This window comes from Narcine bancroftii, chromosome 6 (genome assembly GCF_036971445.1).
Source record: "Narcine bancroftii isolate sNarBan1 chromosome 6, sNarBan1.hap1, whole genome shotgun sequence".
NCBI lineage: Eukaryota > Metazoa > Chordata > Chondrichthyes > Torpediniformes > Narcinidae > Narcine > Narcine bancroftii.
This window is the reverse complement of record NC_091474.1, coordinates 223,722,649-223,735,046: the sequence shown is the minus strand read 5'-3', so window position 1 is coordinate 223,735,046 and position 12,398 is coordinate 223,722,649. Positions and strand designations below refer to the sequence as shown.

At 40.9% G+C, this 12,398-nt stretch overlaps 1 protein-coding gene and 1 long non-coding RNA gene across 12 annotated transcripts in view; one reads left to right on the top strand and one right to left on the bottom strand.

The window, feature by feature from the left end:
• Nucleotides 1-12,398, top strand: part of sec63 (SEC63 homolog, protein translocation regulator) — a 109,713-nt gene that overhangs the window by 33,956 nt on the left and 63,359 nt on the right. Inside the window, exon 3 of the mRNA XM_069887518.1 lies at nucleotides 12,215-12,329. Coding sequence (XP_069743619.1) covers nucleotides 12,215-12,329 — 115 coding nt within the window. The remainder of the gene's footprint in view (nucleotides 1-12,214; nucleotides 12,330-12,398) is intronic.
• Nucleotides 1-12,398, bottom strand: part of LOC138737062 (uncharacterized) — an 81,699-nt gene that overhangs the window by 10,245 nt on the left and 59,056 nt on the right. For 4 of the 11 annotated variants that reach the window (XR_011340747.1, XR_011340745.1, XR_011340746.1 and 1 more), the window contains 2 exons: nucleotides 11,255-11,390; nucleotides 2,359-2,586 (listed from right to left, as the gene is read on the bottom strand). This is a non-coding gene — a long non-coding RNA (uncharacterized lncRNA). Of the gene's footprint in view, nucleotides 1-2,358; nucleotides 2,587-2,802; nucleotides 2,942-9,328; nucleotides 9,396-11,254; nucleotides 11,391-11,476; nucleotides 11,547-12,398 lie in introns of those variants that run through there. The other 7 variants (XR_011340741.1, XR_011340739.1, XR_011340742.1 and 4 more) reach the window with 5 other exon arrangements.

Below are 12,398 nucleotides of genomic sequence, written 5' to 3'. Positions count from 1 at the left end.
TCTATTCCCTGGGACAGGGCCTGGATGGACTTGGTCGTGGGGTGGCCTGGTGTTACCTGTGATATGTTGGATGTCTACGGTGAACTCAGACACATATGAGAGGTGTCAGTGCTGTCTGGCCGACCACGGGTCTGACACTTAAAAAAGTTAATGGTTCCTGAAGACCCTGAATTGTCTACCTTCCAAAAAATACCTTAAGTGCCTGACTGCCAGTTACAGCGCCAATAGCTCCTGGTAAAAGGCGCTGTATTTGAGTTTGGGTGGCCAGAGGCGCCTGCTAAAGAAGGCCAGGGGCTGCCATTGCCCTTCGCCTAACACTTGGCGCCTCTGGCCTGGAGTGTACCAGAAGGGTGGTGTTGGCCAGAGTGTTCTTGGCCTTCTGGAATGCCTCTGAAGCTTCATTGTCCCAGGTAATGTCTTTACCTTTCTCCGCCATGAGTACGAAAAGGGGGCGCATGATGCGGGCTGCTGCCGGTATGAATCGGTGATAACCAAACGGCCCTACCTTTTTGGGCAGTTGTTTCGCACCGTGTCTGTTGATTCGATGCCTAGGAAGTCGATCATTTCCAACCAGAACTGACACTAATGATTATAATTAATCTGAATTCTTGCAACCGGGTGCACGGTTGCTTTAGATGGGCCATCTGCTCTGTGTGATTGTGGCTGGCAATGAGAACATCATCCAAATAGATGGGCGTGAATGGGAGATCCCAGCCCACCACATCCATCAACCTCTAGAAGGTCTGGGCTGCATTCTTAAGTCCAAAGGACATTTTCAGGAATTCATAGAATCCAAAAGGGGTAATGATGGTGGTTTTAAGGATGTCATCGGGATGGACTGCGATCTGATGATTAGCCCTGATGAGTTCAACTTTTGAAAATACCTGTGCCCCTTGTAAGCTAGTGGTAAAGTCTTGCATATGGGGCATGGAATACCTGTCAGGTGTAGTGGCCTCGTTGAGATGGCGATAGTCACCACATGGCCTCCGCCTTCCTGCTGTCTTCGGTACCATATGCGGGGATGGGGGGGTGCTGTCGTAACATTGCATTATCCCCAATTCTTCCATTTTTTAAAACTCCTCCTGGGGTGGGGGAGAAGGCAGAGTGCCCTGATGTGGAGCAGGGGGCTCTTGGTGAGAATGTAGTGCCTTACCCCATGCTTCAGTTTGGTGGAGAAAAACTGTGGCACCACGATTGAAGTGAACTCTGCAAGGATCCACGTAAATGTGTTGTCGGACAGAGTAATGGAGTTGAGGTGAGGGCAGGTAACTTGGCTTCCCCGCAGGGATATTGTTTGAAAAGTCCTGGTGTGCACCAAATGCTGTCCTTTAAGGTCCACCAGCAGGCAGTGGACGTGCAGGAAATGGGCTCCAGGGAATGCCCATGTAAACTGTCGTGAATGCCCATGTAAACTGATGGCTGCCAAAGTGGAGGGGGATTGTGTGTGTGCCGAAAGTACGTACGGTGATGCTGTTTGCTGCCCTCGGTTCCGGGCCCGGCTTGCCATTCTGGGTGTCGTAGGCTGAGTGGGGGGGGGGGAAGAAGGACACTTATTTCAGTGCCAGTGTCAATAAAGTAGTGCCTTCCTGGTAGAGACTCCTACATGTGGAGGAGCCTGTCATGATGGCCATCTGCCGCAGTCATTAACGATGATTGGCCATGCTATTTCCCTGAAATGCGCAGAGTGGGCAGCATCAGTAACAATACTTGGATCGGGGGGTCCACTTGCCTCTTTGTTGCTGGGTCTTGTTGCCAGCTGTGTGCAGGGCCTAGTGATCTCCTCCACCGAAGCTATGTTTTCTTTCTTCGCTCTCCAGAGAACATCTGCCTGGACTGCAACTTTCCTGGGGTCGCTGAAGTCATCATCGGTGAGCAAGACTTGGATATCCTCAGTCAGCTGCTCCAGGAAAAACTGCTCAGAGCAGGCAAGGCCTGTGTCCCTCAGCAAAGGTTTGCTCTTGAGGGCGGATGGAACCCTGTCCCCCAAACTGTCCATATGCAACAATCAGGCAGCACGCTTGTGCTGTGAGAGCTCTAAGGTGTGGGTTAATAGCTCCTTGAGGACATCGTATTTGCGTAGCTCCAGAGGCTGCTGCAGGAAGTCGACGACCCTTGCTGCCGTGTCCTGGTTGAGTGAGCTCACCACAGTAGTAACGTGTGTTGTCAGTGGTAATCTGTCGAAGGTGGAACTTGGCCTCAGACTGTTTGAAGCACACTTGTGACTGCGGTGCCCAGAGAGTTGGCAGCTTCAACAAAACCACATGAAGAGCCACTTGGTCTACCATCCTTGGGTCCAACTGCCGCTGGCAGTGTAGCGTGCGCGCTACTGCGAAGTGTGGAAAGAATGACACACCCAAGAAGTCAAAGACTGATTTATTGCACTGGCGGTTTATATTCTCTCTCTGCTGCTGACGACAGGAGTGACGCCACTGCAACACCGGCCTCGTATTAGTTGGCGTTCCTGCTGTTGTTACTTGGGATGAAGGTTTTTGACCCCTATGGGGTCTGCGTGGTTGCTGCGTTTATCGGCCATCTTGTGGTTAGTGGGCCACAATGGTATAATGTATATGTGCAACCAAATTCTTGCTGCAGTTGAGCAGAAAATAGTAAATTTAATTGAGTTAAAAGGCAATAAATGCACTGATAATGCATTGATAATGAATATTCTCTAATTCTAATGCAAAAAAAGTTATTTACAATCATTCAGACAATATGTGATAGTGTAACAGGAGGAGGTTCAATTGATATTTGTTGAAAAGAAACTATTTGAACCTAGAGGTGCTGGTTTTCAGGCTTTTGTACCTTCTGCTGAGGTTGCCGTGAGGAGAGTTGTGTCCAGGATGATGGGATTCCTTTATGATGGCTGTCTTCTTGAAGCAGTATCTTGTATACATGTCTGCAATGGAGGGAGGTTGAAGTGTGTGATGGCTATGTTGGATACCTAAATATTTCAAAGTGGAAAAATTACAAGGTTGGGGCATGGGACCAGAATATTTGCTTTTTCATAGAGTTAGTGTGGATTTGATGTGCTAAATGTTTTCTTTTACATGGGGACTTTTTGTTTCTATTCTGAGTGAGGAAAAAAATCCTGCATTCAATGAAAATGTTCCTTTTTTTCATTCCCAACTTTGTATCAGTTTAATTTGCAGGTGCCAATAGTTGAAATCTCATATGATGATTTTGCTCTCTTTAGTTTCATTAACTTTTCATCTTCCTTCTCGCTTTCGCCAATTAGTGATGTATGTTATATGCCCATCAGCTTTTCCACTCAATTTTGTTTTATTGATTAAAATTATTTAAGGTGATACTGCTTAATTGGGCAAAGAGATAATGTTCTGCTACCTGAGTGGACGTTAAGTGTTCTTAATATTTGTGTAGTTCATAGAACCATAGAACAATATAGCTCAGAAAACAGGCGATTTGGCCCTTCTAATCTGCCCTGAAATAATATTCCGCTAGTCCCATTCACCTGCATCCAGTCCATAACCCTCCAGACCTCTCCCATCCATTTATCTATCAAATTTATTCTTAAAACTTAAGAGTGAGCCCATATTTACCATGTCAGATGGCAACTCGTTCCACACTCCCACCACTCTGAATGAAGAAATTCACCCTAAACCTTTCCCCTTTCGTCCTAAAGCCTTGCCTCTTGTATTTATCTCTCCTAATCTAATTTGAAAGAGCCTACTCGCATTTACTCTGTCTATACCCTTCATAATTTTGTAAACCTTTATCAAATCTCCCTCATACTTCTATGCTGCAAAGAATAAAGTCCTAACCTGTTTAATCTTTCCCTGTATCTCAACTCCTGAAGACCTGGCAACATAGTAAATCTTCTCTCCACTCTATCATACTTATTACTGTTATCCTTCCTGGCGTTAGGTGACCAGAACTGCATATTTGGCTTCAGCAATGTATTATACAACTTCACCATAGCATCCCAACTCCTATAATCAATACTTTGATTTATGAAGGCCAAGATGCCAAAAGCTTTCTTTACAACCCCGACTACCTGTGACGCCACTTTCAGGGAATTGTGTATGTGTATTCCAAGATCCCTTTGTTCCTCTGCACTTCTCAGTGCCCTACCATTTACTGTGAATGTCCTACCTTGGTTTATCCTTCCAAAATGCAACACCTCACAGTTGTCTGCATTAAATTGCATTTGCCATATTCTGGCTCATTTTTCCAGTTGGTCCAGATCCCTCTGCAAGCTTTGAAAGCCTTCCTCGCTGTCCACAACACCTCCAATCGTAGTGTCATCTGCAAACTTGCTGATCCAATTTACATTATCATCCAGATCATTGATATAGACAACAAACAACAATGGTCCTAACACCAATCCTTGTGACACACCACTAATCACAGGCCTCCAGTCTGAGAAGCAATCATCCACTACCACACGCTGCCTTCTCCCATTCAGCCAATTTCAAATCTAGTTCATGGATACCTAGTGTCTGAACCAACCTCCCATGTGAGACCTTGTCAAAGGCCTTACTAAAGTCCAAGTAGACAACATCCACAGCCTTTTCTTCATCTACTTTCTTGGTAACCTCCTTGAGATTGCCATTAGATTGGTTAAACACAACATATCATGCACAAAGCTATGCTGACTTTCCTTAATCAGCTCTTGGCTGTCCAAATACTTTTATATCTGATCTCACAGAACGCCCTCCAATAATTTACGGACGTCAGGCTCACCGGCCTGTAATTTCTTGGTTTATTTTTGGAGCCTTTTTTAAACAACGGAATAACATGACCTCCCCTCCAATCCTTCAGCATCTCACCCATGGCTAAGGACATTTTAAATATTTCTGCCAGGCCCCTGCAATTTCAACACTAGTCTCCCTCAAGATCTGAGAGAATATGTCAAGCCTGGGGGGGGGGATTTATCTGCCTTTATTTGCTGTAAGGCACCTCCTCCTCTTTAATCTTTATATGTTCCATGACAGCTACTGCTTGTTTTCCTTCCTGCCTTATATACTACGCCAGTTTCCTGAATAAATACTCAGGCAAAAAAACTGAGATCTCCCCTATTTTGTGAGGCTCCATACTTAGATGGTCACTCTGATCATCTAGGGGACCAATTTTGTTGCTTACTATCTCTACTCTTTCTATATTTGTAGAAACCCTTCAGGTTTGCCTTCACCTTATCTGATAAAACAATCTCATGTCTTTCTTGCCTTCCTAATTTCCTTCTTAAATATTTTCTTATATTTTCTATACTCTTCTAGTTCCTCATTTGCTCCTTGTTGCCTATACCTACTCTTCTTAACTAGATTGCCAGCATCCTTTGAAAACCAAAGTTCCCTATGCCTGTTAACTTTGCCTTTAATCCTAACAGGCTTTTGAAGGCTTTCCACTTACTGAACACATCCTTGCCAGAAAACAACATATCCCAATCCACTCTTCCTCGATCCTTTCTTATTTTCATAAAATTGGCCTTTCTCCAAATTAGAATTTCAACTCAAGGACCAGACCTATCCTTAGAATGGTACAGCACATCTTTGGCCCTTCTAGTCTCTGCTGACCATTGCTCAGCTAGTCCAAATAACCCTTTCACCCTAAAGTTATGTCCTCTTGTATTTATCTCTCCTAATCTAAGTGGAAAGAGCCTATTCGCATTTATTCTGTTATACCCCATATAATTTTGTTAACCTCTATCAAATCTCCTCTTATTCTCCTTCTTTTCCTGTAATTCAAACTCCTGAAGACCTGACAACATCTTAGTAAATCTTCTCTGCACTCTTTCTATCTCATTGATATCCTTCCTGTAGCTAGGCAACCAGAAATAACTTGAAACTAATTACATTATGGTCACAAGACCCAAAATGTTCACTTACACATACTTCTGTCACCTGTCCTGTTTGGTTCCCTAATAGGAGATCAGAAGTTCAGATTTGTGGATCATTGGGATCTCTTCTTGAAGAAGGTCTGATCAGTTCAAAAAGGACGGGCTGCACCTGAACTGGAGGGGGATCAATATCCTGGCAGGCAGGTTTGTTAGAGTTATTGGGGAGGGTTTAAACTAGTTTGGGAGGGGGTGGGAATCAGATAACCCTTATTCCAAATGGGGTTTTTTCACAAGCTTGCCAGCTTGTCCTGTTCCAGTTTCAGCTGTTGCTGCTGACTGTAAAAATGAATTCTCTCTCTCTCTCTCTCTCTCTCTCTCTCTCTCTCTCACACACACACACAGAGAAAAAGCCTGTTTTACTCTCTGTTTGCAAAACCACATGACCCTCTTAAAACAGCAAGTTCCACTCCAGACAGCCTGCGACTCCAAACTACTCCGATCTCTTTCATCTGTTGCTTTTCAAAACAAAAATTTAGGCAAGATAACAGGGATAAGTTTTTTTTTACACAGAATTGTGGGTGCCTAGAATGCCTTTCCAGGAATGGTGGTGGAAGCTGAAACATTGAGGGCATTTAAGAAACTCTTAGGCACACAGATGAAAGTAAAATAGAGGGTTATGGGGTAGGGAGAGTTTAGTACTTTTTAGGAAGGGGTATATGGATCAGCACAACATTGAGGGCCGAATGGCATGTATTGTATCATTCTATGTTCTATTGCATCATCTCTTGTTGGTACCTCTATAGATTGATTTAGAAAACTTTCCTGAACACATTTGACAAGCTCCAAGCCATCCAGCCCTTTTACAGTTTGAGAATCCCATTCAATATGTGAAAATTTGTTTCTTACATTGGTCTACTATCTCTACGCGGTCTCTATTACAATTCTATCAATGTGGTTACACCTTTCCTGTTCCTCAACTCCCCCATATGGCCTCTGTAGATGAGCCCTCTAGGCTGTCTTGTCTATGTGCAGGTGTGATATTTTCCCTGACTAGCTATGCCGCTCCTCTTCCTTTCATCCCTCTGCCTCTGTCACGTCTGAAACAACAAAATCCTGGAACATTGAGCTGCCAGTCCTGGCCCTCCTGCAACCAAGTCTCACTAATAGCAATAATGTAGAAATCCCAAGTGTCAATCCATGCCCTAAGTTTGTCTGCCTTTTCGACAATACTCCTTGCATTGAAATAAATACACCTGAGAACATTTCTATCACGTACAAGCCTTTGGTTTTTGTCTTTACATGCAGTCTTCACATTACCTCTATCCTCCTCCACCTCACTATCTGCTCTAACACTCTGGTTCCCATCCCCCTGGAAATCTAGTTTAAACCCCCTGGAGCAGCACTAGCAAACCTACCCACAAGGATGTTAGTCCCTCTCTAATTCAGGTGCAAACCGTCCCCTCAAAACAGGTAGCACCTTCCCTGGAGCAGAGCCCAATTGCCCAGGCACATGAAGCTCTCTCTCCTGCACCATCATCAGATCTTAAAACTTGAGAGATGCAGCCATACTGCTGGACTTCGCAAGGAAGTCAACTTTTCAAACCCTCTCTGAATTGTATGCCTCATTTCATCTGAGCCAGGACACAAATGTAATCTACTCGATCTTTCCTTGAATGTTTTGCCTGAGGGTGGGTGTTTGGAAGGAGATACTCTTATAACAATTAAGAAGCCCTTGGATTGTCAATTCATAGTAAGCTATGGAGCAGGTGCTGGGAAATGGAACTAGTATAAATAGAAACTTCATGGTTGAAGGGCTTGTTTCCATGTTGTATGGTTTTTATAACTTGACAATTTTGGCAGTATGATTTCCAGTTCCGATTTTGCACTACCTGTTTTTTTTTTTGAAATGTATTTATAGTATCTCCATACATTCATTTCAAATTGACTTAGTATAATATTACATAATAGATACTAAATAATTTTCAAATTTTCACCCCCCCCACCTCCCCTAACCCCTTAGGAAACCACCTTGTGGTGGTTAATTCCCAAAAACCCAAATGGGTGTGGTATAAACCACAAGTGGCATATGACTTTCGGGAGCAGAAGTACCACCCCCTCCCCCCCCCCCCCCCAGGCAGACAAAATACACGTATAAACCGAAAAATCATCATTTCTTATATCCATAAAACCCCGGTCCATCAATTTAACCAATCTTATTCATAAACTCTTTTTTTTGAAAATCCAAACTTGATATTAAATTTTGCACTCTTTCCACCCTCCCAACACTGAGTTAAACATTGTTTGCAATCAATAAAAGCTTTTTTTAAAATTTTTTTTTTCAAGTCTTCCTGAATTTCATCCACTGAATTAAAACACCTCTGAACATCCCAGTTCAACACCGAATCTTCCATTCTTCTCAGTCTCAAGTTGAATTTGTAGCTTACTTTCAAAAAAAAGTTTTTTCAAATCTTTTAAAATTTTCTTGAACATAATTCCTTCGGTCTTGATCTTCTAAAGCATCAATGTTATTCATAAGTTCTTTCTTCTATGTTTCCCAATTTAATATCAAATTTTCCACTTTGTCAATCTTCTCAATGTTAAGTTGAAATTATTGTTTATTTTCAAGAAAAACTTATTCAAAATTTTTAACTCTTCTTGGACATTGCTCCTTCGACTTTAATTTTATAAATCATCAATCTTGTTCATAGTTTCTTTCTACTGAGTTTCCAAATTTAATAAAGTTTCTGTTTTTTCCAATTTTCTCAATATTAAACTGATCTTGTTGTTTAGTTTAAAAAAAAACCTTTTCAAAACTATTAAAATCTGTTTGCAATGTATGCATACTCACAGATAATAAATTCACTCTTCCAATATTCCATCCAAAAAAAAATCACTGATAAACCTTATTGCAGGTCAAGGAGTTCCATATATATGTTTATCTTCAGAAAATATTTCAAATATTTCAAATCAACATTCGTCGCCATCTTTCAAAAAGGAGTCCGAAATCAACTTTAATAAGTTCTGTTCTTGAGAAAATTCCAGCACCAACTCCGGCTCTGTCTGGGCAAATAGGTCAAATTTCTTCTAAAGTCAAAGAATGTAATTTTGTTCTGTATTTATAGATAATAAGTTCATCCTTCCGATATTCCATCCAAAAAAAATCACTAATAAACTTTAATGTTATCTGGATTTTTAAAACTCACGGGCAACCAATGCTAATTACTGCAATTTATCTTCATAAAACATTTCAAATCAATATTCATCACCATCTTTCAGAGGGGTGTCCAAGGCCAGCTTATCCGACAGTCCAATTAATGAGCTCCGTTCTTAAGAAGATTCCAGCCTTGACTCCGTGGTTCTGTCTGGGCAAGTAGGCCGAGTTTCTTCCAAAGTCGGAGAGTGTAGTTTTGTTCTGTATTTGAACTCTATTTTCCTTAATCTTTGTTGCCATTTTAAACTAAAAACAATTGATAAACAAAACAAAGACTTTTAACAGAAAAGAAATATTCTTAAAACGGGTATTTATATAACTACCTGGGGGAGACCGGGAAGGCACGTCCGCTCCCTACGCCATCTTGCCACGCCCCCGATTTTGCACTACCTGTTGATAGTTTTTGTTTCTTTATCTTGGTACAAGTGGCGATAAACAATTCAAATTTATCTGGCTCTTCAGTCTCACTGTGTCTCATAGTGGAATTTTAATGTCCAACTGGCCGGCCTGTTTTGACCAGTCAATATCAGATGGATATTTCTGTCATAACCCAAAGCTCTGTCAGGATAATTAATAAACTAATAGGTGGATAAAATTATTCCTGGAGACTGAAAACTTTTACCTATGAGATATTGCAACCTATCAACACCTATTCTCTCTCTATCCTCATGGCACAATATATGCTTCACTCCCATTTGTACCAAAAGGTCCAAGAAATTATCCCAGTTCAATGTGATTTGATGGGACACATCAGGATCTGCAACAGGCATTCTCTACAATAAATAATCCAATAAAGTCATTGAGTTTGAGGTTTGAGCATTGTGTTACAGTTTGTTTGGTTGCACTTGCAGTATTGTGTAGTTCTGGTCACCACACTATGAAGGATTAAGCTATAAAGGATGCAGAAAAAATTCACAAGCGCGTTGTCTGGATTACAGGGTCTGCGGAAGATTGGATAGGCCAGGTCTGTTCTCATTGCAGAGTAGAAGATTGAAAGATGACATAATTGGGGTGTGTAAAATTGAGATGCATAGATAGGGTGAATAAAGGGGATAGAATCTATTTCTAGGGAATGTCTAAAATTATAGGACCCAGGTTTGAAGTGAGTGGGGGGGTTTAAAGAGGATCTGATGTTTTTACTCTGAATAGTTGATATCCGGCAAGACCTACCGAGGTGAAGTCAGGAACATTTAAAAGTTATTTAGTTGAATGAGTGGGGTATAGAAGGATGTGGAAATAATACAGGGAATTTGGATGCCTGTCACTCCTATCTTAGACATAGAAGCAGTGGCTTCTATGCTGTACAAATCTATAACTGCACACGGTTCAAGGAATTGGCATGTTCAACATCAAAAGCAGTGGGTGCAGACTGAGCTGCACAGCTCGTAGATCAGAGCAGTTTTGTTGTCCTCCCACATTAAACTCCAGAATATTGGACAACCAGCCATCCAGTTGAAGTGCCTATGAACAACTAACCTAACATTAGAATCTCGAGTTACAACTAACCTAACATTAGAATCTCGAGTTACAACTAACCTAACATTAGAATCTCGAGTTACAACTAACCTAACATTAGAATCTCGAGTTACAACTAACCTAACATTAGAATCTCGAGTTACAACTAACCTAACATTAGAATCTCGAGTTACAACTAACCTAACATTAGAATCTCGAGTTACAACTAACCTAACATTAGAATCTCGAGTTACAACTAACCTAACATTAGAATCTCGAGTTACAACTAACCTAACATTAGAATCTCGAGTTACAACTAACCTAACATTAGAATCTCGAGTTACAACTAACCTAACATTAGAATCTCGAGTTACAACTAACCTAACATTAGAATCTCGAGTTACAACTAACCTAACATTAGAATCTCGAGTTACAACTAACCTAACATTAGAATCTCGAGTTACAACTAACCTAACATTAGAATCTCGAGTTACAACTAACCTAACATTAGAATCTCGAGTTAGAATAGATTGCAGACAATTATTTTCAGCCAGAAATGCTAAAATAAGTGCCATAAATGGAATGCACCCTGATAGTATCAAGATGTAATATTTAAGTATATCTATGTTGATATCTCAGTAATTAAATTTCATTGTAGCCATAACATTAAAGAAATTAGAAATATAGCAAGATAAGTTATTCAGATTCTACCCCATAGGCCACCTTCTAATCAGTTAAGTAGCAGAATAAATTATTGACCAGTAAAGTTGAGGAATAATTAATCAACACCTCACCAAAGCCACCATTTGTTCTGTCAGAATTACTTGGATCAATCTCCTCACAGCATAATGAGATTAAGGATCTGTGGACGGGTAGAAACAGTTGCCTTTCAGCACATATGGCTCCAAGGGATTCTCTAGAACCTGAAATCTGAGAGGAGTCTTGTCTTAGTCAAATATATAATTGCTGGAGGCTTGTTATCAAGCTTTGGAAATCTAGCAAACCAGGCCAACTACCTTCCAGCTGAATTTTCTCTGCCATAAATTGAGACTGCTTGGTCATGATTCAGCAGCTTTCAGAATTTCTCTAATGAATAAAAGAATGTCAGTATAAAACAAATTAAGATGAATCTTAATCTGGAAATGAGCAGATAAAATTTGTTTTGTATACTTAGTCAACAATCAACCACAGAGAAAAAAGTCCACTTGCCGTCGACTTTCAACAATGACCTCGATGTCCACTGTCATAAATTTCTTGATATGTGGGGGAATTGTGGAGTTTATACCAAAATCCAATTTGAGACTAAATTGGCTGTATAGTGCTAACTCTCAGAGCAGGACAAGTTGCAATTTGGTTCCTCTTATAACCTTAAACCTCTCCTCCCTTGACAAGACACATTTAATCAAGTTGTATACCTGGATAGGCACAGCCTGCACAACAATCAAAAATCTGAGCATCCTTCAGGGCAATTATTTCCTCTTCAAGTCAAACAATGTTTTGACTTGAACATAAACTTTGTGTCTAAGTTGGTATTTTTTAATATATATATGGTGTGCTTTGGAATCCTGTAATTCTCTACCTAATATCGTTATCAGGTCATGGAAGGCACAAAAATGGTGGTGGTTCAAGAGAAAAAGCCAACATTATTTTCTGGGCACAGAATGTCATCTGTGTTGTGAGAACCAATTTTTGAATTTAAAAACTTTGAACAAATTTTTGCAAAGAGCCCTAACTCTTTGTTTTCCTTTCAACAGAAAAGTAGGACTGATTTCTGGATGGATACTACTCTGCTGCCTTTTATACAAAGTCTCCATAATAGAGAACAGAGAAAAAGAATATAACCCGTATGAAGTCCTTGGGGTAGATCCTGTAAGTAGCAATAACTATCGTGTTTCAGTCCAGTTATCATTGTGTACTATTTAGGGTTTTAATTCAACC